Here is a 22,160-nt window from a genome sequence, read left to right on the forward strand (position 1 = left end):
ACATATTAATAAGTCAGACCCTCTAGGTAACACAATGATATGTTAACAGGCAACTATTCAAAATAATACCATACTCCCTAAAATTCCTTAGATCTGCATAGTTCTTTATCCTTTGTAAAGTATTTTCACATCTGATTTTTAAAAACATATTTTTATTGATTTCAGAGAGAGGAAGGGAGAAGGGGAGAGAGAAACATCAATGGTGAGAGAGAATCATTGATCTGCTGCTTCCTGCATGCCCCCCCTACTGAGGTTAGAGCCAGCAACCCGGGCATATGCCCTGACTTGAATCGAATCGAGATCTCTTGGTTCAGGGGTCAATGCTCAACCATTGAGCAACACTGGCTGGGCCCACATCTCATTTTGAAGAAGTTTAGAGTGGTAGGAATTGGGTACTGGAGTAGACTGGAAGAGAAGATAACTTAAGGTGAGTAGTCTCTGGGGCCAGGGTCACCACACTGCAACCCGAGGGGTGTCATTGACACTGTGGAGCCTGAAAATGGTACCCTTACCACTGTGCAGGCAGATGCAGTAACTCTGTGATCCTCAATTCATTCCTCTGGTTCCTCTGCCCATACCCAAGAAGGTGGCTTATACCTGCTAGCCTGAGGGCTTGGTGCAGAGAATCCTAACTCAGAACTTCCCAGGATGGAATAACTAAAGCCACAATACACTCTTCTTCCCCAAACCCAGGGACAGTCATAAAACTATGCTTAATATGGATTGGTAAAATCTTGATGGGGTTCAAAAAACAAACAAACGAACAAAAATCTATGCTTAACAGATAAATTTTTATCTCAGTGCTCAGAGTAAACCTGCTTGGAGTTATGATTAGAGTAGAGGCTGGAGATTATCCTATCTAATAAAAGAGTAATATGCAAATTGACCATCATTCCAACACACAAGATGGCTGCCCCCATGTGGACACAAGATGGCCACCACAAGATGGCCAGTAGGGGAGGGTAGTTGGGAGGGACCAGGCCTGCAAGGGAGGGCAGTTGTGGGCAATCAGGCCAGCAGGGGAGGGCAGTTGGGAGGGACCAGGCCTGCAAGGGAGGGCAGTTGGGGGTGATCAAGCCTGCAGGGGAGGCCAGTTAGGGGTGACCAGGCTGGCAGAGGATGGAAGTTGGGGCGACTGGGCCTGCAGGGAAGGGAGTTGGGGGGGACCCAGGCCTGCAGGGGAGAGCAGTTAGGGATGACCAGACCTGCAGGGGAGAGCAGTTGGGGGTGACCAGACCTGCAGGAGAGGGCAGTTAGGGGCAATCAGGTTGGCAGGGGAGCAGTTAGGCATCAATCAGGCTGACAGGGGAGTGGTTAGGGGGTGATCAGGCTGGCAAGCAGAAGCAGTTAGGGGCAATCAGGAAGGCGGGCAGGCGAGCAGTTGGGAGCCAGCAGTCCTGGATTGTGAGAGGGATGTCCGACTGCCTGTTTAGGCTCGATCCTACCGGTATCGGGCCTAAACAGGCAGTCGGACATCCCTTGAGGGGTCCCAGATTGGAGAGGGTGCAGGCTGGGCTGAGGGACACACACCCCAGTGCACGAATTTCGTGCACTGGGCCTCTAGAAAAAACATATAAAACACAACAGGAATTTTTCCTTTTAGTATATAACCCCCTCTCCCAGGCAGCTGCCATGTATAGCTCAGCAAGTATACTCTCATTGACAAGGACCTGCAGACAGGCTGCTGTGATTTTCAGTTTTCCTGATGAATTCAGAAGGTACTTAGTTTTAGAAACAGTTTGTTTCAGTGCTGTGCATTGGCTGTCAGAGCCCCTTCCTATCCATCTTTTACATCAAAGTGTTATTTTCAGGGCTCTTCTGCTATAAACTCGCTCTCTCACTGTGACATTTCTGCTTCAGAGGTCCAGGAAGTCTGAATGGACTCCCAAGACCACTGGTTATCACAGCAGTTTTATCAGGAAGTCCTCAGAAAGTGTGGAGATTATATATATATGTTTACATATTTGCTATTAAGATTAATTACAGATTTTAGAAAAATACTGTCCCATCCTAACAAACTAAATATTCCAAAAATGTTGCTGTGTCAAAGGACAAGTAGGTCAGCTGTCTTTGCTAACATTCCATTTATCTCTATTACTGTGTTTGTGTTGGGTGTTCATTTTAAAAAGTTCACAATCACTTCTCTAGACACAGACATATTTTTGTTTTAGACTTCGGGGCCAAGAGTAAATGGCAAAAGCAAGATTGCTTTACACATTAAGGCATTCCTTCCTTCCCCATTTCGCTTGGCTCAGGTAAGGGATTCAGAGGAATGTGACCTTTTTGTATTCTTGGCGGGACATGTGGAGATCCACAGAGATAATGTGACAGGTTTGAGCAGCCATTGGAGGCTTATAACGAATGTTCAAGGAGAAGATTCTCTTCACAAATACATGGAAGCTGTTCAGAATACCACTTTATTTGGGGCTGGTTTTAAAGGCTGAAGTGAGTAGGATTTAAGATCTATGAGCTGTAGGAGCCTAACCTGCAATCCCAGCTGCCATACCCTAGGCCAGAATGGAGAAGGTGCCTTCTGTTGGTCCACAACTACTTTCTTTGAACTGTACTCTTACATTTAGTTCCTGCCAAAATTTAACAGGTAGTTTTGACTTACTAGTACAGACTTAAAATATGTAGATATTATCTTAGCCTCCAATTTATGTCTATCTTAATGTCATTCTTTGTCATCATCTTAGGTAGTTTTACAGAGGTGAGCTTATACTAGTATGACATACATGTGTATTCATTTGTGCTCTCACACCAATAACTTTTTACTTTACAGCTGTCACACTTACAAGCTCTCTGTCCATCTCACTCCTAAACTGAAGGTGAGGCCATTACAAACTATTGTGCATAGAAATTCTGGCAAGTTGAGTATTTTTTCCCCAGCCCCATTCTATTTTATTTGGTATTCTTATTTATGTTTGTTATTTTAAAATTTTGGTTGTTGTATGATATCTTGATTTTATCCAAATGATTCAAAAGTTTAAAAGCACTTATCAAAGTAAACATATAATGACAATAATACTCACATAAATACTATAACTCAGAATGTATGAATAGAACTTCTCAATATAGAATGTGAATATAATGAACATATACTAAATTTCCTAGACATTTAGCTGGAACTCGAGTCATGGAAATAATTTTGCATAAGAACAAAAAGTATTATTAGAAAGCATAATAATAAATATCTGAAAGTTTAATGTTACTGGACTGACAACTTGATTTTCCCTAATACTTAGAATATTGTTCATTGAAAAATGTTGTCTAGTAGAAGCATGAAGACATTATAGCTTTTGAATATTTTCAAAACAAAGCACAATAGAAAATAATTTCAGCTGCATTTAAGAAATTAACACTGAAATAACAGTGACTTGAAATGAGCATAATTGAAAGGGCCTCTGGGACAACATCAAGCATACTAATATTCCCATCATAGGAGAGCTGGAAGGAGAAGAGAGTGAGCAAGGAATTAAAAACCTATTTTGAAAAAAAATAATGACAGAAAACTTCCCTAACCTGCAAAGGAAATAGGTATTCAAGCCCAGAAAATACAGAGATTCCCAAACAAGATGAACCCAAAGAGGTCCATACCAAGACACATCATAATTAGAATACAGAAGGTTAAAGACAAATAGAGAATCTTAAAAGCAGCAACAGAAAAGCAGTTGCCTATAAGGGAGCACCCATATGACTCACTTGATTTCTCAACAGAACTTTTGCAGGCCAGAAGGAATTGGAATGAAATATTCAAAGTGATGAAAAACAAGGACTTACAATCAAGATACTGTACCCAGAAAAGCTATCATTTAGAACTGAAGGACAGATAAAGAGCTTCCCAGACAAGAAAAAGCTAAAGAAGTTCATCAACCCCATGCCAGTATTATAAGAAATGTTAAGGGGTATTCTTTAAGAAGAAGAAGGAAAAGAAAGTAAAAAATATGAATAATAAAAAGGCAATTAATACATATCTATCAACAGTTACTTTAAATGCAAGTGGATTAAATGGTCTTAACAAAAGACTTAGGTTGGCTGAAAACAAGAACCTTATATATGCTGTCTATCAGAGACTCACTTCAGATCTAGACATACACAGACTAAAAATAAAGAGATGGAAAAAGATATTTCATGAAAAAAAAAAACACAAAAAAAAGCTGGGGTAGCAATATTAATACCAGACAAAATAGACTTTAAAACAATGTCCATGTATAACAAGAAACAATGAAGGATCCAGCAATTCCACTTCTGACTATTTATCCAAAGAAACCCAAAACACTAAATGCAAAAGACATATTCATCCATGTGTTCATTGCAGCATTATTTACAACTAGAAAGATTCATGCAATAGTCCTTCCTTCCCCTGGCTGCCGGCACCGGTTTTCCTCCAGCACCCTGGACCCAGGCCTTTGCTCCGGCTGCAGCTGAGAAGCCAGCCTCTTCAGTCTTCAGTTGTCTTTAGTCTTCAGTCTTCAGTCTTCACTCCGTGCCTGCATATGCAAATTAATCTGCCATTATTTGTTTGGTTAATTTGCATACTCACTCCTGATTGGCTAGTGAGCGTCGTGGAGGTATGGTCAATTTGCATATTTCTCTTTTATTAGTGTAGATAGCCAAGATATTGAAGCAATATAAAGGTCCATCAATAGATGAATGGATAAAGAAGTGGTACAGATATACAATGGACTATGACTCAGTCATAAAAATGAATGAAATTTTGCCATCTATAACAACATGAATGGATTTAGAGGCTATTGTGCTGAGTGAAATAAGTCTGAAAGAGAAAGACAAATGCCATAGGATTTCATTTATATGTGGAATCTAAAACAACAACAACAAACACAAGTAGAACAGAAATAGACTCATAGATACAGAGAACATTTTGATGGTTTCTGACGGGAGTTGGGGGGATGGGTGAAAAAGGTAAAGGGATTAAGAAATACAAATTGGTCGTAGCAGAATAATCATGGGGATGTAAAGTACAGCATAGGGAATATAATTAATAATGTTGTAATAACTATGTATGGTGTTTGATGGGTGCTCACTTTGTAGGATATATAAATGTCTAATCATGGAGTTGTACACCTGAAACAAGACCCTTATATATGTCAACTGTATTTGAAAAATAAAATGTGATTTAAAAATAAAATAATGGTGACTTGAATAGGGAAAGATTAATTCCTCTTTCTTAAAGAAGTCTTGGGGCAGGCAGTCTAGGGTTGGTATAGTAGGCCCATAGTGTCATCCAAGCCCCAGACTATTTTCTCTTTATTCTACCATATTAATATGTGGCTTCTTCTCTTTCAGTTACTTCATGGTCAAAGATAGCTCCTGGAGTTCCAGATATCACAATCCCACTGTAGCCAGCAGTGGGATTGTGATATCTGGAAGTAAAGATAGGCACACATATTCCCTCTCAGGGAGATTTCCCAAGATTCCCACACAGACATATCTATTTATATCTCAACTTAGTCACATGATCATACTAACTGCAAGGGAGGTGGGTAGGTAGTTCTCTATCTGAGCAACAATGTCCATCTAAAATTTGAGGTTCTGATACTAAGGGAAGGGGAGACTAGACATTGATTGTATAGCATTTTCTTTCTCAAATGACCTCCAAATCAAACTAATCAGTTTTCCTAGAATAAGCACAAAATAATGCTTTCTAGTACAATATTAAAAAACTAGAGGCGCAGAGCGCATGAAATCATGCACGAGTAGCTTGCTTCCGCTTGCCTCAGCTGGCAGCCCCACCCATCGCAGCTCGTAGCTCGCTGCCCCACCCTCCGCAGCTCGTAGCCCTCTACCGCTCATAACTCTCCGCCCCACCCCGCTCATCGTGAGAGCCACTGCTTGTTTGGTTGTGACGGTGTTAGGGTGTGATGGCCACAAGCCTTTTATATAAGAGATTTTGTTGCTAAAAGCAAAGAAGCAATGAAAATGGAAGACAAATTATTTAAAGTTGGACAACTCATGACAAAAATAAATACTTATCACACAAATAATAAGAATGTTATAATAATGATAAATATAATGTTTGAGGATTATGAAATGGCTCTGTTGGGTATTGCTCGATGTCAGTGAAATAAAATATGAAGGGCTAATTACTATTACAAGTACCTAGTAATAGTAAATACTTTGCTTTGTAGTTCTATCAAACCACAAATTCAATTTCAAATAGCTGTTGACATATTACATTATATCTGAGGGGAAATCGCTTCACAATTTTTTGTTCTATTTATTTCTGAAAACCCATGATATAGGAGATTTTGTTCATTTTGTTAATAATAACATTGTAGCCCTCGCCAGTTTGACTCAGTGCATAGAGCATTGGCCTGCAGACTGAAGTGTCCCTGGTTCGATTCCAGCCAAGGGCACATGCCTGGGTTGTGGGCTCCATCTCCAGTAGGGGGAATGCAGGAGGCAGCCGATCAATGATTCTCTCTCATCATTGATGTTCCTATCTCTCTCTCCCTCTTCCTTCCTCTCTGAAATCAATAAAGAAATATATTTTAAAAAGCAATAATAACATTGTAAGTCATGATGTAGATAGAAAAACAAACATTTGGGAATATTGATTTAATTCATTTACTTAGTGACACATAAGATTGATATCTTTGTATGATTTCTGACCTCTGACAGAAGGACTATGTCAAACTAAATCTCATTAGGAATATATGAAATAATATTTTTATCACAGAATTTCTGGCATTGGATATTTTGGCTTTTATTTTTCCCCCTCTATTTATTTTTTTCCCCATCACCATTTATCTTCCCTGTATTCTCTTTCACCTCCACACACACCCTCCTCCCTTGACTTTTAAAGTTGGAGATTTATTTTCAGTTGTATAAATGTGTTAGACAAAATAGTGCATTTGTTTTATATAGAATTTTAAAAATTGCTAGCAAGGTTGAAAATATTCTTACATGTACATTTGTAAAATGTCTGTGGGGATGAATATTGTTGGACCTGGTCTTTATATGTCCTCCAAACCAATGGCCATTTTTTTTTAACTTTTACTACTTGTTTCCCATGGTACACAGGAGAAGATTTTGAAGTTTGCTAGTCTTGCTAACCAAAAATAGGACACTATTCTGTTCTCCAGTCTCCCATATTCCTAGAAGGGTCAATTAATGAAATAGGGTGGAGAACTGGGTTGGAAGTATGCTAAATATAAATAGGTTTTTTATTAAGACATTATAAACATACTTCATGACTTTTCTTTGTTTGTTTAAGCTTTTCAAGCTTGTGACTTCAATTTTTCCAAGGCTGGGCTATTTTTTCTGGATGAAGGGCTACATATTTTAGGACTAAATATGCAGACTTAGCTCTCAGCATCCATGGCCCTGTATTGGAATCCCCTTCAGAATGACAAAAACTTCAGCTTTTATCTGATTTCATTAGGTTAGTTAAACAAACTTAAGGATATCTGGAAGCTTTTTCAAAAGTTAGAAATACTTTCATGCCCTTCAAACTGCTACTGACATTTTAAAACTTGATTATGCAAAAAAAGTTTGTCTCTGGAACATGGAATTACCTACTGCCAAAAATAACTCAATTGAGACCTGGAATCTTTTTCTAGCTCTGAGAGAAGTGATGTTAGTAGGATTAGTTAATGGACCAGAATCCTCATTTTGAGCAAAGATGTCATATGTGATTAATGGAATATTTGGAATAGGCACCTCCTGATTTAGGATGGCTTAACTTGAGAAGTTGTCTTAAGTTATTATCATAAATAATACTTTAACCATAATGAACAAACTTGTACTCATGATTAGCTAAGAGCTGAAATCCATGTGCTCTTAGAATAAAGTCAATGCAAATAATTAGTGGTCAGACAATGTGGTGTGCTGATTTGAGAGGTGAGAACAACTTGATGATGTGTATTCAGGATTGGTTGAGGGGCATGCCTCTTTCTGGCAAAGGCACATTGATTGTCACATGTATGAACAGAGCTTGGGAAACAATCAAGAGCAGGTGATAAGTGTAGTAAAGAATGGTTTAATCTTTCAGGAAGAGAACTGGCTGGAAAATTCTCAGATTTCAGGGAAGCTAAAAGGGCTGATATAAAGACATGGACAGCTCTTCTGGACAAGTTGGCTGACATTTTCAAAGATACAGGCTACCGTTCAAGATAGGTGTTTCAAATTTTTGCAAAGGGAGAAGGAGATCACTGTAAGAGATGTCACCTTCAAAATTCCTCCCATAGAATTGACCATTCACACTCATTACCTCACCAATGAAAAAATTTCCCCCCAGGGAACCAAATATCCAACATTTCCAGGGGCCTCAGACCAATGAAAACTGTTGGTTCTGACAATAAAGAAGAGAAGGCATTTTCAGTCCACATTTCATTGGGCTCACATTTTTTAGGAACCAATTAGCCCAACCTCACCCCCACCCTCATACTTTCAAATATAGACTTAGGTTATGTGTTTGGTTTTACATATTAAATACTAGAGGCCCAGTGCACAAAATTTGTGCACTGAGGGGGTGTCCCTCAGCCCAGCCTGCACCCTCTCCAATCTGGTACCCCTTGGGGGATGTCCGACTGCCAGTTTAGGCCTGATCCCGATCGGGCCTAAACTGGCAGTCAGACATCCCTCTCACAATCTGGGACTGCTGGCTCCCAATCACTTGCCTGCCTGCCTGCCTGATTGCCCCTAACCACTTCTGCTTGCCAGCCTGATCACCCCCTAACTGCCCTCCCTGCTGGCCTGGTGGCCCCCAACTGCCCTCCCTTGCAGGCTTGGTTGTCCCCAACTGCCCTCCCCTGCTGGCCTGGTCATCCCCAACTGCCCTCCCCTGCTGGCCTGTTCGCCCCTAATTGCCCTCCCCTGTCAGCCATCTTGTGACCACATGGGGGCGGCCATCTTGTGCAAGTGTGTGATGGTCAGTTTGCATATCACCTCTTTATTATATAGGATTATATAAGATATATTTTTTAATGTGTATCCAAAGCATGGGTTTTTTTTCTTTTCATGATTATTTGGCATTTTAATGATATGATATGGATTTTTAGGAACAAATTCCAATTCAAGAGTCAACTGGGACTCTTTTTTAGCTGTCATCCAAAAACTTTACTGTAAACCATCTGTAAACAATATCTGAATTTCTTATTCTAGTTTGTCATTTCTTCTGAGGTACAGAGAAAGGTAAAGAAGAGATGGGGTTAATAGTTATTGAGTACTATGCACAAAGGATCTTATTTAGCTTTTATAACTGTCATTATTGAGTATTATCATCCACATTTTCTGAGATGTAGAGAGATTAAGTAATGTGCCCAGAGTCATTAAAGTTAGTAATTAGCAGAACTGAGACTTAACTGCAGGTTTATTCTCATATGCTGCTTTGCCAATAAGCTATCCTACAAGAAGATAAAGATATGGCATTAAATTATTAACTTGAAAGTAACCATTGTGACTTTACTTCTTTTTACTTCAAAATATGCCTAGCTCAGTGCTGGACTCACAGGAGATGACCCACAGGGGTAGGTGGGGAAATGAATAAAGCATGAAATTGGGAACTATATCACCCAGACTCAGAGGGCCCCCTTCCCCACCACACACAGAGTCTCAGTTCCTGGATTCACCACTCACCAAATGCATACTCTCAGGCAATTCAGTCTTCTCATTTGGTAAAATTGGAATAATGAGACCTATCTTTTAGGGTGGTTGTGAGGAGTAATTGAACTGATGATAGGAAATCACTTAGAATAATGTCTTGGATATAGCAAGTTCTGAGTGAATATTAGTTTTATTATGGTTAGTCAGACATATTCCACCACATTGCAGCTCTGTGTGAACTTGGGTAAGCCTCAGTTTGCTCATCTGTAAAATATGGGAAAATAATTTCTTTGGCATGGCTATTTTATTTAGCAAGCATGGTCTTCGCTAGATACTGTTCTATTCATTCTACAGGTATTAACTTTCATAGCAGCCTAAAGGGGCAGGTACCATTATGATCCCCATTTTACAGATGAGGAAACTGAGGAACTGAGAGGTTAAATATTATGTTCAAGATAATACAACTAGTAATTACCTAAAGTGGAATTCAGACCTGCTAGCTCCAGAGTCTGAATTTGTAATGACTATTCCATGATACAGATATGGTGAAATAATATTTACAAAGCACCTGTCCATTCCTGACACCTAGCAGGAGCTTAGTAGATATCAACTCCTCTGCCATCTTCTTAATAAATACATTTTTAAATTTTCGTGGAACGCAAGACCATATGAACTTATCAGCTGGCCTGCATGTTTTCCTCAATGTCAAGTTTGTATAGTAGCAGCATCTGTGTGCTCTTTGGGGGCACCCAGAAATATGTGATCTCTGATTAGGCCCATCTTGGATCATCTTGTCTGTTGACACATTGGAGTTCCAGGAAGCAAGGCATTAGAATGCACTCCTGTGAACAGTGATATCCTGGAGAGCAGCTGCTAGTGATGACAGTTTGGGGCAGAACAGCTGGAGGGCAGAGCTGATGTTTCTAATGACTGAGAGCAAGTAATGGAGATAAAGCAGTGAAGGGATCACTGACAGCAATTCACACCACCCCATGCTGCTGTTCAGGCTTCCTTCATGAGAAGGCTAAAAGAATTTTAGGTGGGACAACTCTGTGCTGTGTAGGACTGTTCTGAGAAAATCAACCTGTATTATCATACATAGAAGGTATGTAGCATCCTTAACCCCCAGATACTAAATGCCAGAATTCTACCAGTCACAGTGACAACTAAAAACAAACTCAAAATATGCTGCCCTGGGGTAAGAGATGGTATTATCACCCCTATTGAAAACTGCTCCTGTGAGGCCCTTGGGTTTACCTGGATTTTAAGAAGGGTGCATCTTATATCACCTCACTGCTCAAAATTGGGGCAGCCAGGAACCTCTAGCATCAGCACCATGAGGGAGATTATTACAAATGCAGAATCTCAGGCTCCACTTGAGAACTATGAATCAGAGTCTGCATTTTCAAAAAAGATTTTTTATGGATATTTAGAGAAAGAGGAAAGGAGAGGTTAAGAGAGAGAAACATAGATGTGAGAGTGAAACATCTATCAGCTTCCTCCTGCACATCCCCAACTGGAGATTGAGCCCCAAAACCCAGGCATGTGCCCTGACCAGGAATTGTACTGGCAACCTTTCAGTGCATGGGATGATGATGCCCAACCAACTGAGCCACACTGGCCAGGGCAGAATCTGCATTTTAATAAGATCACCCGTGGTTTGCATGCACATTAATGTTTGAGATGCAGTGCTGTATTAGATAGAATATGGGCTTTGGAGTAAAAAGGTCCACAATTGAAATAGAAACTCTGCCTCTTACTAGCTATGTGACCATGTGAAGGTCACTTAACCTTTCCAACCTCAGTTTCCTGATCTTTAAAAGATCTTAATACCATCATTACAGTGTAGACACGTAACAAGCACTCAATAAATGTCATTTCTCTTCTCCCTTCCATCAAAGAACATAGTCAGGAAAACCACATGGACTCTTTGGTGATCATTAGGAAATCATGGCAAGATGAAGAAAAGATGACTCCTGTCCTCTCTTCCTCCTCTCCTCTCCTCTCCTCTCCTCTCCTCTCCTCTCCTCTCCTCTCCTCTCCTCTCCTCTCCTCTCCTCTCCTCTCCTCTCCTCTCCTCTCCTCTCTCATTTCTCTCCTGACTCTCCTGTTTTCTTTCTGCAATTGGAGACACAATATTTATCAAGTTCTAGCCGGGACGTTGCTGGGGCATGACAAGCACTGGAAGAGAGGGAGGATCTGAATGTGATCAAGGTTGGGAGAGGTCAGTCCTCCTAATTCCAAAGTATTAGTTAGGAGAAACAAATTAAAATTTTAATATAAAATCTCTGACCAATGGCAAAGGATGGAGCTTCAAAGGAAGAGTGGGGGATGGCGGGGCGGGGGGGGGGGGGTAGTTCAGGTCCAGGAAGGTGATAAGGAACACAGTGGAGAAATGAAATTCAGAGAAGCATCTGGAATAAAGAAGATGAAAATAAACTTGTCAGAGCACTTCCAGATCCTCTCAAAACATCCTTTTCTGTGCTCCCAGTGTCCCATGCACATTATTCTACCTTGGTACCCATAACTGTGTATGGAAGCACAGATTTGACTATTTTAGTATAAGATTGAAAGTATTTTGAGGATGAATATTATCTTGGGGATTGTGTTTTGTTTAACTTGTTTATATATCTATAGAATGCATAATGAATACTGTTTTCTGAATGCTGAGTGAATGTAAGTTTTGTTTTCAATGCTACAATTCTATCACAGTCCCTTTCTTAGGAGAATTTGTGGGGCCTTTAATACAGCAAACATTGAGGCTCTTCCTGAGCAAATGAGTCCATGTTGGCCTCAAATCCCATTAGCCTCTATCAGGTAGCAGCCTGGGTTTCCCACTGCCCCCTCCCTTCTTATAGCTAGTGTCCTGGGCATAGAGAAGGAGCCGATAGGGAATAATAGAAATCTGGCAGAATCTCTGGCCTACCAGTTCTCCTTTGCTTATGATTTTGACTAGGGTTGGATTGAATGCCTGTTAATTTGCAAGGAACCAGATGCCTTGGTTTCCAGGATCTCAGGGACGGTAGGAAAAAATGATTGTGGTTTTCTTTATTGAAGATCCACCTGTCAGTCCCCTGGCTGACTTATGAGATCAGTCCCCAAGAAGCTAACTCAGGGATTTGCCTGAACTCGTGTGAGCATTAAAACTGGCCCATGGGAGACAAACATATACAGCTTCTCCACTCTAGAGGTTATGCTGGGAACTCTTGGAAGGGGATAGGTAAAGGCCTCAAGGCCATGCCCCCTTGAGCAGGGCTGCATAGTGAGTTTGGCTCATTTCCAGAAATGGCTGTTCAGGAGCACAGGGCATAACCCCTCCAACAACCCCTGGGTCTCAGGTCCTGAGATTAATTACCATCAAGGATTACTTACCCTGAAACAGTTAAATGTATTTAATTTCATTGCCTATGATCTCAAGAGCTTGCTTTCATGGCTCAGAAAACCATCTGCAGCCTGGGCTGCCTTCACAAGTGGTGGGATGGGGGGTTTGGAGGATATGAAGGGAGAAATGGTCTGTGGAACTGCTATGTTGAAAGAGAAAAAACTAAAGAAACCCTGCTCTTACTCTCCACCACTTGTCCTAATAGATCTTTTATCAAATTCTGGCTTTCTGAAGAATGTATCATTCTTCTGAGGAGACCCTAAGTAGATATGGGGGAGTTGGGAGGACTTGATGGGTAGATAGAGTTGTGGAATGACCCAGGGTTCTGCATGCAATAAGCTAAATGCTGAGAATGATGTTGAACCCTTCTCTACTTTCTCCCTCCCACCTTTTTCTCCTATTTGTTGGGGGTGGATGAAGTGGACTGGAAGGATGTGGGAGGAAAGAAGATAGAGCGATGAAAGTAGGGAGTGGGGAATATTTGGTACATTATATACAATGTGAGTCTCCTCCCTCCCTCCCTCTTACCCTCCATTTCTTCCTCTTTTAAAATTTGGAAATGGGAGAGTATCCAGGTCAGTAGCTCCCTTTCTCTCTTTTAGTCCCTAAGTTTTGCATTTCTACAGAAGGTTAAGTCATGGGCCACATACAGAGCCATGACCAGGTGAGATGTTGGCCAAGGACAAAAGGAACATGCAATGGCTAGTGGAAGAAGAATGCTATAAATACCAATATGGTCAATGACTAGTTGCAGAAAGGAAGTCTTTTGTAACTACTTATTCTCATTTTTGCTTTGTTATATATATTAATATGTATTTCTGTTCCTTTTCTCTCCTTTCTCATGCCCCCTCAATTCCAATATAAAGTGATTAACCTTATGATGTGGCATTTAAATCATAGACTATCAAAGGAAGATTGCATCTGAACTAGGAGTGAATATTTTCAGAGCTAAAGCAACATACGGGACACTTTCTTTTTAGGGGGCCGGGGAGTGAACCCTCGGTTGTGTAAAAGACAATTGCATCACATTAGGGATAACATGATGCCCTTATTGTCCATTTTGGGAAGTTCTCATCTGGAGTAAGAAATGTGGACTGTGCTCATTTGCTTATTTTCAGCTCAGCATCGTTGCCACCCTTTTCTAACCTCTCCTTTGCAATGCAGAGGAGGAGCCAGAAACCACATTTCTTGCAATCCCTTTTCCTGTATGATTCTGGCTAGAGCTTGTCCACGAGAGCTTCTCAGATGAGATATGAAAAAGGCAAAACCATTTTCCAGAAACAGGTGTGGAGGCAGCTGTGACTTCCCAGTGCACTCTTTTTTTTTTTTTTTTTTACAGAGAGAAAGGGAGAGGGATAGAGAGATAGAAACATCGATGAGAGAGAATCATTGACCAGCTGCCTCCTGCACACCCCCTACCAGGGATGTGCCCGCAGCCAATGTACATGCCCTTGACCGGAATCGAACCTGGGACCTTTCAGTCCGCAGACTGACGCTCTATCCATTGAGCCAAACCGGTTTCGGCACCCAGTGCACTCTTGAAGTCCGCCCACCTCACTGCTGCAGCCTTTCAGCAGTCACAGGCTAGTGGCTTCCCTCACCCTTTCTCTTCATACTCTTGCAAAGTTTGTGTGAGACTCTAAACTCTATACAAAATCCTTAACTTTGTATGAAGCCTTTAATACCTACCCCAGGAATCCGTGGAAGAGTGGTGTGTGTTTCTTTTCCCTGATGAAGCGCTGTTACAGAGCTGACTGTCCTGGCACAGGAGCTGGGTGGGCATTTGTTTCTCACACCACCCGATAACACCTGGCTTCTGACCGACCTGAACTTTTCAACACTGCCCAGCCGTGTTGATGGCAGTGAATTCTGTCCAGGTGCCAAGGGAGAAATGGCTAGTAGGAGAGCAAGACAGCGGTCTGGACTGTCTCACCACAGCTGCTGTGTGGATCTGATGACAAGGGAGGGTCATCCTGGAGGCCCCTGCTGTTGAGTTGGTGGATGTCGAGTGGATGACCTTGGATGGAAGTGCCAGGCTCTAGAGGCAGCTCAGAGTCTGCCAGGCTGGGTGCCCTAAGAGTACCTGTTCCCACCCACTTTGGTCACTCTAGAAACCTTCTTTCAGGTGGCCTCAGGTTGTCTCACACTGGGTTTAGACACAGATGGCCTGTCTGATGACGGGTGAGTGTGTGTGTCAGGAACCTCCAGCACAGAGTGAGGGCTTTGTAGAAGTGGTCAAGAGCATGGACTCTGGAGGCCAACCGTTGCCATTTGAATTCTGCCCCATCACTTACTAGCTGTGTGACCTTGGGCAAGATTCTATACCTTTTTGGCCTTTAGTTTTCTCATCTGTATACTGAGGATATTAATAACATCTACCTCATAGGGAGGATAATTCATATAAAGTGCTTAGGACAGTATCTGGCTCATAGTAAGTGCCATGTGAGAGAAAGCTATCATTATTATTATGACACCAAGGACAGACAAGTGGGCATGAAGATGGAGCCTTTGGGTAAGAGCTTGAGTGATTCCAAGGGCAGCATCCTTAGACCAAGCTGCTGTGGACTCACACGTAACTACGGGAGGAGAAGAGGAAGGACACAAGTGGAAACTAAGAGCGAGGTATTCACTAAAACTCTGGGAGACAGAGGCACCCTGTGTTGGTGTCCTACCTGAACAGGGTCGGGGGAGGCTGCCTCCCCCTTGGCAGAGAACACAGCCCAGGAGGGCAGCAGGAGTCAGCAGACATGTGCTTAGGAGCTGACTGGGCTTGCTATGGGCTGCATGCCAGAAGCCTTCAAGACTGCCCAAAATAGCTTAGGAGGACTTTGCAAAGGGTAGAAGGTCCCACTTTAACAAGAGGTATAAAAACTGGGTCATACTTACATCAGATACCAATCCCTTAGGTAGAAAAAGACAAAGGGCTCTGGTGACTGAAGAACCTGGTTTAGATCCCAACTCTGACTCTTACTAAATTGTAAATATGTGGAGAGCAGGAGCCATCTGATTCACTATGGAGTACAGAGAATTCAGTACAGGCATGAATGATTTAATATACTGGAACCTCAGTTTCCTCATCTGTAAGATGGGGAGAGTGTAATGGCCACTGTAACTGACGCAAAGGTTACATTAGATAATGCTCACAGGCACCTAAAGTCCATAATGAATATTAATTAGAATCATTTTTAAAATAGTAAATATTCAGTGTCTTGCTTAAAATAGAAATACAATATATTTATTTGCTCAAATTGATTAATGCTGCTTTAGTGCAGTAAATGTAGTCCATTCTGCATTTGCCAAAGGCTAGGTACTTTAAGAGAAGAGATGAGACCTCTTACAGGTTTCCTCCCCCAATTTGATCAGTGCTTTTCAAGTGACATTTATGATTCAATGCTTTGCCATCAAAATATGGCTAGCATTTGTTTAGTGCTATTGAATTTCAGGAGAGTAAAAGATTGTAGATAGGTTGCTAAACAATCAAAACAGATTATGATCTGACTTCAAAAAGCTATAATACTTGGGAAAATACTGGATTTGAAGCCAAGAGCTCATACTATATAGACACTACATATCATTATTAAGCCGTTTCTTTCCATGTGCATTTAAAAGTGCTTTCTGACCAATTCTGTTCAGGCAAGCTTGGAATAATGAAGTCTTTACTTGTTTTCATGCCCATAATAGCTCCTCAAGAAATACCAAATAATCAGTCGGAAAGGGCCTGTTCCATGCTTTCTTCCCACTTCCTGACTTGGCTTTGCCCATGCTGTGCCCTGGAACCCAGGTATCTAAGCTTATAATTGTGATGTGAAGTTTACATGCATTGTGAAACCAATGAACTCTAGTTTGTAGATGGTCCCATTCTTCTCATATGTTGCAAAATCCATGGCCATTATAGCTGATGCAAAGATTACATTAGACAATGCCCACAGGAACCTAAAGTCCATAATGAATATTAATTAGAATCATTTTTTAAAATAGCAAATACTCAGTGTCTTGCTTAAAATAGAAATGCAATTATTTGTTTGCTCAAATTGATTAATGCTGCTTTAGTGCAGTAAATGTAGTCCATTCTGCATCTGCCAAAGGCTAGGTACCTTAAGGGAAGAGATGAGACCTCTTACAGGTTTGGTGTTGCTCTTTTCTTCAGAACCAGAATAATCTTTGGTTAGCTTCTTAGGGTTGAAATTATGTTTTGGATGATTGATATCACTTGCATTTAACTTTCAGATAAAGATGGGTATGCTGAATGTAATCTTTTGAAAGAGAATGAATCAAGTATTATCAAACGTACTACTGATGCCAATATGCTTTTATGTGACTTGATTATGCATCACCATCTATTTATTGAATCAAAGTTTTGTGTGTTTTTTTACATCTGTTTTATAAGGCCTGGTATATTTAATAGTAAAATTACTGCTTGGAAAGTTGCTTTATTCCTGACATTCTTCAATTTTTATTCAAGATCAGAGATACCTCCCTGCACTGTAGAAAATATTATTTATTGATTTGGAATAAATTTTCTATAAGAGCAAGCAAGAGCTACTTAATATAAGCAATATTGGACATAACAATACTGAGTAACAAAACATATCAAAATGTGAATCACCATTGTCAGACACAAGCTTTTAACACCTTTAATTTATATAATTGGTATACAATAAGTCTTACAACAAATGTAGATACAATTACATCCAATATCAAAGAAGTTGCAGATCTTTCCATCTTTAAATGATGTTGGCTAACTCACCCTAAGAAAGCAATCTGGCATTTGTCTCTTGGTTAGCACTTATTACCAATATCAACTAGAACTTTTAAATCAAAGTTGAAATGGTACATTCATTTGCCAAAAAAAGGTTAAAGGCAAAGAAGGTGAATCAACGTGCAAATTAGCATCTAGCCCAGTTGCAAAATTCATTTCTCAAATGCAAGGGGTTGAACCATGCACCCTTGCAAGCAAGATGAAGGGAAAACAGATGATATCAAACCAAAATCAACTCCACAAAGAACCCAGAAGACCCCAAGATGGCAAAGGCTAGAGGCCTATTGCTGTTAGTGCTCAGGTATCCGTATTGTGCTACCCTAACCTCCTGGATTCTAACTCAACAGTCTGTGAGAATATGACTCAACCATTCTTCATTTGCAGATGGAAGCTAACCTTTGTGGTTCCAGGTGTGGTTAACCCTCAGTCAGTCAGCTGCACTGGGGCGTAGCCTGAAGCTGTAAGAGCTGTCTGATGTGGCTATAATACAGCTGTCATGCTATAGATTTAAGTAAAAACAACACACCAGTATAACAACAAACAAGAAATTGAGATCACTTATATGTCTATATAATACTTAAAATACTGAAAATGTCTATAAATATTCCTCTGTAGAAACTGAAAACACTGTAGACATGATTTCCTTAGTCCTCACAACACATTTGTGAGGTAGCATGGGGTGAGGTCAATATGAAAGCATCACCCCCATTTAAGAAATGACGACACAGACATCCAAAGAGAGCAGGAGCCTTCACTGGGGCCACGAGTAAAGAAAACAAAGTTGGATCTCATTATTTCATCATTTACAAGCTACAGTCTAGAAGAGGCTGCTTGCCTCCCTCCTGCTCTGACATTCCTCTAATGCTTTGACTATTCCTGTCCCTGGATGGTATGTGGTTGTTTAGATCCGATGGAGCCATTTCCCTGGGTAGAGCTGGACAGACTCTCCCTGAGGTAAAGGTCGTCAATTATCCACATATTGTGTGTGTGTGTGTGTGTGTGTGTGTGTGTGTGTGTGTGTGTGTGTGTGTGTTGCCAGTTTGTTGAATTCAGTTGCTAAAATCCTTTGGCCACCTCAAAAATAGAAAAAAAAATGCATTTGGCAAAATAAGGTTCGTCTCATTGGTATTTTAAACTAACATCACAAGGAGTGAGAGTTTTTAAGGGAAGCCGTCACCTTGGGGGAGGTGTAAAACTGCCTGCTGGTTGAGATCTGCTTTAAGTCCATGGCCCTGTCTCTTCTGTAAGGATTTGGAAGTTAATAAGAACACGAAACGCATCAACTGCTCTTGCACAATCACAGCCTTCGTAAGGAAAGATGCTGGCTGAGTCCATGGCTTGTATCGGTCAGAATTCCTTGGCAAGAGGCCGGCTCCTCTGATCCAGTGTCTATGACGAAAGCAGTGTCCGAACTGCACCTCTACAAGGTGTTTCCTGGACACTTTGTCAGAATGCTTTTGACCAAGGGAGAAAAAAAATATGGAATGTTCTGATTTCATTGAATCATCCTTTGCCAAAATGAAAGCCTAGGCAAGGAATGAGGGTGGGGAAGAAGGACAGTTATTCAGGCCGAGTGTTGCTGGAGGGATCATGGTTGGCCATTCCTGCCCATTTTTCTGAGAATGTCCACTTTAAACATTTTTTTTTTTTTGCTTTAAATAATCTGAGATATCAGAATTCCACTCCTCATTACCCACTCCTTTTTAAAAATTCCCCTGGAGGCTGCTCATTCTCCTTTGATGCCTAAGGAGTTTAGGAATAAATTCTTTTCAGAGTGTGGGATGGCAGGTTTGTGGACATGGCCCGGCTCCGGGTGTCTGTGACACCAGAGGGGTTTAGGGCAGACAGACTGGCAATGGTGGTTTAGGCCAGTACTTTACTGGTCACAACAAGTGACAGGATGAGCTGAGGGTCAAGTTTCTGGAAACGAACAGAGTCATGGCAGCAGGTCCAAGTTTAGAAATAAAAATCAACCAGTGTCAAGCTCTTTATGACATCGCTAGACAATAAAGCACATTTTGAAATGGGACCCAATGGGTATTTTCTCCTCCATGAAATCAGGACATCAGATGCCAGTTGCTAATATCATGTGTTGTAGGAGGGCAGTAATAGCCATGAAACAAAGCTATCAAGAACACACAAACAAATAAAGAGGCAACTGGCATGCTCAAAACAACCCATCAGCTAGCAAATGAAACACTTTTGAGATAAAAATTTAACAAATCATTTTATTTAATTAAAAATCTGCCAGTGCCCTGTTCTGTTATGTTGGGCACGGCAATAAATTAGGAATTCTCGAATTCAGCACTATTGACACTTTGGGCCAAATAATTCTTTATCGTGGTGGGCTCTTCTGTGCATCTTAGGATGTTCAGCGCATCCATGGCTCTACTGACTAATTAGCACCCCTAAATTGCGATAATCAAAACTGTCACCAGACATCTTCATATGTTCCCCCCACCAATCTCCTGGGGCATGGTGGTGCAAAACTGTCTTGCTGGTTGGGAACCAATGCAATAAATGGATACCTGCAAAAATGATCCATTCTTTCTCAAAATTTATTATGCAGGATTTTAAGACTATCTACCCAGGGTCTTGACTTATTAGAGGGCAGAATTAGCGAGGTAAGTGTATGGGAATAATAAATGGATTAATCGCCGCATCTGTTTCCTATGGAAACGCCTCACGGAGCAATTGCAGATAGTGTCTTAAAATTTTTTTTTCTTAAACAGTTTATAGTCATTATCCAACAGACAGTTAGCAGTGAACCAGTTGCTTTGTGGGCATAAAGCAAGGAATCTCTGGGCTCCTCCAAGCAGTGGGTGCCTCTGACCGTTACTGAGAGCTGATTCCCACTTTACCTAATGAGGCACTCAGTGCTTGTCAGCTCTCTCCCTCCACCACTGCCCCCACTGGACACTCCCTCCACACGCCTCTCCCTTTCTCTTCTCTAAGCTCAGCTCCTGGGGAAACACAACTCCATAAGTGCTCCTGGGCTGGGAGCCCGGCTGCTGATGCCTAGGACAGGCATCCTTAACAGAGATGATGGTGGTCGGGAGGGGAGAACAGGTAGAAGGTGCGCTGAGATCTGACAGCAACCTGCAACTCTGCCCCTCTGCCTGCCAGCCTCCTCGGGGGCACTTTCTAGTTTCCTCTTTCATTAATTAGGAAGCTAAGAGGGTAGGATGCAGCTAGTAGAGTCAAGCAGGGGTCCTGTCAGATACAGCCAGATAAACAGAGCTTAAGAAGGGATCTGAGGAATCCCTGCTTCCTCACCTGCAGGGTGAAATCCTCCCACTACTCATTTCTCTTCCACTGATGGAAATTTAATGTCAATTTCTAAATAAAAGTTTAAGAAATACCACAAACAAAAAGTTCCCCTAAAAGTAACCCCCAACAAAACACTTGGATTCCTCGTCCCGTCCTCACAGTGGGTCCTGTGGTGGTGGGTGCAGAAGCTTCCATCGTGGTGGTCTGGCCTGGCGTTGAAGGTTGGCCCATTTCAGCTGCAAATCAGCCTCCACACACCTTTAAATAATGGTTCTTTTTGTACCAAAAAGGGGGAGTCGTAGCAGCCAAAGGAGAGGGAGGAAAATGAAACAACCAAACCAATAAAACAGGGCTTAAGATTGTCGCTCAATGCGCGTCAGGTACTTGTTATCAATTCTACTGGATAATCACTTATAAATAAAGAGTTATCCCTCTCCCCAGGCCATGTTCCTCTGTTAGGAGTCGTCGTACAGAGGGTTGTTGTAGTTTCCCCAGGACCCGTAGTCATGGTCATCCAGAAGCCTTCCGTAGGAGGAATGCCTGGTGGGAAGGAGAAGAGGTTGTGGTTATTTGGAGAAGTTGTCCATCTGAAGACAGCCTGATGCCTGGCAGCCTGAGCTGGGGAGGCTCAGAGGGCCACTGGAGGGAAGCCATGGTTCTCCGCTAGCATGACCCCTTGGCAACAGACCTAACAACCATGGGGGGTCCCAGTCTACAGGCACTCTGTGAGTTACGACTGATCCACTGGGAGCCCAGATGGCGCCTTCTGTTGGGATCAGCAGGGTCCTGACTCTCTCCTTGACCTCCAGTGCTGAGAAGGAGAGGTCCATTCCCACGGCTATTTAAAAAGAAGTAATGAGAAAAAGGGAAGGTTGCATTCCTGGCATTTTGACTTAGGTCCTGGACTTAATTTTCCCTGAAATAAGAATGTTCCCACCCCTCCTGACATTTATATAGGGTTTTTACAGTCTACAAAGTGCGTCTATGTTTTGTTTCTACTTGATCCCCAGAATAAAGCCATGGGGTAGATATTGGTTATCCTTATTTCTCCAAGGAGAAAAATGGGGCTCAGAGATGTTAACTGACACGTTTAGTCACCCAACTGAGCTATGAGTCAAACCCCTACCTCCTGGATCTAAGTACAGTGCTTTGAGCTCAGCTTCCCAGAGTCTGATTAGCACC

General features: G+C 41.6%; 1 protein-coding gene across 1 annotated transcript in view; it reads right to left on the reverse strand.

Moving 5' to 3' along the window:
• Window positions 1-17,567: 17,567 nt before the first annotated feature.
• The window catches only part of PARM1 (prostate androgen-regulated mucin-like protein 1), a 95,087-nt gene continuing 90,494 nt past the window's right edge, over window positions 17,568-22,160 (reverse strand). The window contains exon 4 of the mRNA XM_008143721.3: window positions 17,568-21,518. Within this exon, the coding sequence (XP_008141943.3) occupies window positions 21,434-21,518 (85 nt within the window). The 3' untranslated portion in view covers window positions 17,568-21,433. The remainder of the gene's footprint in view (window positions 21,519-22,160) is intronic.

This window comes from Eptesicus fuscus, chromosome 2 (genome assembly GCF_027574615.1).
Source record: "Eptesicus fuscus isolate TK198812 chromosome 2, DD_ASM_mEF_20220401, whole genome shotgun sequence".
Classification (NCBI taxonomy): Eukaryota; Metazoa; Chordata; class Mammalia; order Chiroptera; family Vespertilionidae; genus Eptesicus; species Eptesicus fuscus.